Source organism: Cebus imitator, unplaced genomic scaffold (assembly GCF_001604975.1).
Source record: "Cebus imitator isolate Cc_AM_T3 unplaced genomic scaffold, Cebus_imitator-1.0 Scaffold1, whole genome shotgun sequence".
In the NCBI taxonomy this organism is placed as follows: Eukaryota; Metazoa; Chordata; class Mammalia; order Primates; family Cebidae; genus Cebus; species Cebus imitator.
In genome coordinates, this window is record NW_016107316.1 from 1,354,625 (window position 1) to 1,358,462 (window position 3,838).

At 39.7% G+C, this 3,838-nt stretch overlaps 1 protein-coding gene across 4 annotated transcripts in view; it reads right to left on the minus strand.

Annotated features, from left to right (window-relative positions):
* Nucleotides 1-3,838, minus strand: part of ADAM17 (ADAM metallopeptidase domain 17) — a 68,385-nt gene that overhangs the window by 52,917 nt on the left and 11,630 nt on the right. For 3 of the 4 annotated variants that reach the window (XM_017525182.1, XM_017525174.2, XM_017525164.2), the window contains exon 2: nt 1,064-1,196. In XM_017525182.1, the coding sequence (XP_017380671.1) occupies nt 1,064-1,196 (133 nt within the window). Of the gene's footprint in view, nt 1-1,063; nt 1,198-3,838 lie in introns of those variants that run through there. The other variant, XM_017525189.1, reaches the window with a different exon arrangement.

Sequence of the window (3,838 nt, forward strand, 5' to 3'; positions counted from 1 at the left end):
AAAAAAAAAAAAAAAGAAAAGAAATAGAACATATCAATTAATTTATGCTATGAAGTAAGAAGAACTCAATGTAGAAAGAACATTAAATTTGGGCCAGCATGGTGGCTCACACCTGTAATCCCAGCACTTTGGGAGGCCAAGATGGAAAGATCACCTGAGCCCAGGAGTTAAGATCAGCCTGAGCAACATGACAAGACCCTGTCTTTAAAAATAAATAATTACGGGCAGCATGGCAAGACTCTGTCTTTAAAAATAAATAAACATGAAGCAGGTTAAAGAATCTTGGAAACTAGTTAGCTAAATAAATAGAACACTAAATTCTAGATCCAGCTCACCACCAGGCTGTGGGGTCCTAAACAAAATCTGTATCTTTTCATATATAAAATAAAGACAATATTTAGTATATGGCTGATGGTTCTAAAGTAGCACCAAAAATGTAAGATTTTTATAAGCATTCAATTAATTAAAATTATCTGTTAGAATTTTCTAAACATTGTTACCATCATTAATACCTCTGCAATACCTATTTACTTTTTAAAAATACTCATCAGTATGAATTTTATTTATTATTTTTTTTTGTTGTTGAGACAGTCTCTTACTCTGTTGCCCAGTCTGGAATGCAGTGGCACCATCTCAGCTCACTGCAGCCTCCACCTTCCAGGTTCAAGCAATTCTCCTGCCTCAGCCACCCGTGTAACTGGGATTACCGGCATGTGCTACCATGCCTGGCTAATTTTTGTATTTTTAGTAGAGATGGAATTTTGCCATGTTGCCCAGGCTGGTCTCAAACTCCTGAGCTCAAGCAATTCACTCATCTCAGCCTCCCAAAGTGCTCGGATTACAGGTGTGAGCCACTGCTCCCAGTCCCAATTTTAGAATAAGCGTTATACTGGAAAATCACATATAACAGACTGTAATTGTTCATTACAAATCTTTAAAATGTAATTAACCAAGATTTCAGTAGACAGCCTTACTTTTTTGTTTTTGCCAGTAGACAGCCTTACTTTTTTGTTTTTGCCAAACCAAGCCCCCAGTGCCCCAACATTATTCCATGAAAAATTACCTTTTCAAAGCTGAAAAACTTAGTAGTGTTTCTGCATGTGTTGAACTCTGTAGATCTCTTTTTCTTACCGAATGCTGCTGGATGTTAGATAAGGAGAGAATATCGTAGTCTGAGAGCAAAGAATCAAGCTTCTCTGAAATAAAGGTAAAAACAGTATTAGCACCTAAACCTAATAAATGACTGTAATATCATTAAAATGAGAGTGCCAGACAATAAATCTTTCCTGACGTAATCCGTTAGGAAGTGCCAAGCACAAACTACAAACCATTTTTTATCAACAGAAACTCCATGCCTCTTCCAAAATCAGAAGGATTTTTAGAAGACAAATTGGGTGACTTGAGTCTCTTTAAAAACTGTCTAAAAATATTTGTGCTGATGCTTTCCTTTTCTTTCAATAAATACCACTACAGACACTATGGTATTCAAAATCCTTCCAATGGACTTAGAAGGTCCTCAAAATATAGCAGCAGGAGTTTAAAATACAAGTTTATTGCTACTGATGTTAAATATGTTCACAAAATCAGTTTTAAAAGAAAGACTCTGACTCATGTGTGAAAGCTAAAAATGTGGATCTCGGGGAGGTAGACAGCAGAATGGTGGTTACCAGAAACTGAGAAGAGGAGTAGGTTAAAAAAAATTTTTTTTTGAAACGGGGTGTCTATATGTTGCCCAGGCTTGTCTTGAACTCCTGGCCTCAAGTGATCCTCCTGCCTTGGCCTCCCAAAGTACTTGGATTACAGGCATTCCAGCCTGGGCCCCAGAGTAAGACTCCAACTCAAAAAAAAAAAAAAAAAAAAAAAAAAGAACACAAAAAAAAAACACAAAAAAAAAAAAAAAAAAAAAAAAAAAAAAAGGTGGGGGGGCCAAAAAAGGGCTACATTTTATTCATTACAATATCTTTGCCTCACAATACTTAGCATAGAACCTTGCACATATCAGCACTCACATGTTCACAATCTGCACAAATTCTCAATGCTGAAATGCCATATGATCCTTTAGCTCTTCAGCTTCCCTGATACAGGTTGGTACATGAACTCGGTTTCATTCAAGATCATAATCACTCCCTCTGACTTAGGAACTTAACCTCAACATTGTAGTTTCATTGTCAAAAATACAGGCCAGTAGTTCCAAACCAGCAGCATCAGCATCACCTCGGAATTGGTTAGAAATAAAAATGCTCAGGTCCCCCCCTCAGACCTACTCAAACAGAAATCTGCCCAGTAGGATGCAATAGACTGTGTTTAACAAGGCTTTCCAGGTGATGCTCACACACTAAATTATGAAAACCACTAAACTGCTTGGGCGAGGTGGCTCATGATTGTAATCCCACCACTCTGGGAGGCCGAGGAGGGTGGATCACCTGAGGTCAGGAGTTCAAGACCAGCCTGGCCAACATGGCAAAACCCCGTCTCTACAAAAAATTAGCCAGGTGTGGTGGCAGATGCCTGTAATCCCAGCTACTGGGGAGGCTTAGGCAGGAAAATCACTTGAACCCGGGAGGCAGAGGTTGCAGTGAGCCAAGATCATGCCACTGCACTCCAGCCTGGGCAACAAGGTGAGACTCTGTCTCCAAAAGGTAAGAAAGAAAAAAACCACTGAACTAAGCTAAAAGAAAGAAACAACTCGCCGGGTGTGGTGGCTCACGCCTATAATCCCAGCACTTTGGGAGGCCGAGGTGGGTGGATCACGAGGTCAAGACATCGAGACCTTCGTGGTCAACATGGTGAAACTCCGTCTCTACTAAAATACAAAAATTAGCTGGGCATGGTGGCGCGCTCCTGTAGCCCCAGGTACTCGGGAGGCTAAGCCAGGAGAATTGCTTGCACTCAGGAGGCAGAGGTTGTGGTGAGTCGAGATTGTGCCATTGCACTCCAGCCTGGGTAACAAGAGCAAAACTCCATCTCAAAAAAAAAGAAGAAGAAAGAAAGAAACAACTCAAAGTAAAGAAAAAAACTTTAACCACAAAGATGTTCATCATTCAGCCTTGGCTTATTTTCAAGGACAAAAACCAGAATGAAGGTAAATTAACAACTGGAAAATGGTTGGATGTTTTAACACTTCCAAAAACAGGAGAAAGAAATCTGCAACCATTTTAAATGTCATCTACAAAAGGTTTTTACGAACATGGGGCTGAGGGCGGTGGCTCCTGCCTGTAATCCCAGCACTTTGGGGGGCCCAAGATGAAAGAATTGCTTGACCCAAAGAGTTCGAGACCAGCCTGGGATAGACCCTCATCTCTCCAAAAAGTAACAATAAAAGTAGCCAGGTGTGGTGGCACGTGCTTGTAGTTTCAGCTACTCAGAAGGTTGAGACAAGAGGATCACCTTGAGCCCAAGGGGTCAAGCCTGCAGTGAGTCAAGAATGCACCACTGCACTCCAGCCTGGGTGACAGAATGAGACCCTGTCTCAAAAAGAGAAAGAAAGAAAGAACATAGAAAAATACATATGTTGGGCTGGCCAAGGTGGCTCATGCCTGTAATACAAGCACTTTGGAGGCCAAGGCAGGCGGATCACCTGAGGTCAGGAGTTCAAGACCAGCCTTACCAACATGATGAAACCCCGTCTTTATAAAAATAAAATAAAATAAAAAAATAGGTTAAAAAAAGAAAAATACATGTTATAATGTTAAATAAATCTAGATTTTAAAAATATTCCTACTGCATAATCTTAACTATGTATAAAAATAGGCCTAGAAAAAATAAACACAAGATAGTAACATCATTGGTTATTTTGGGTATATTTTCTATAATAAGCACTTTTTTTTTTTTTTTTTTT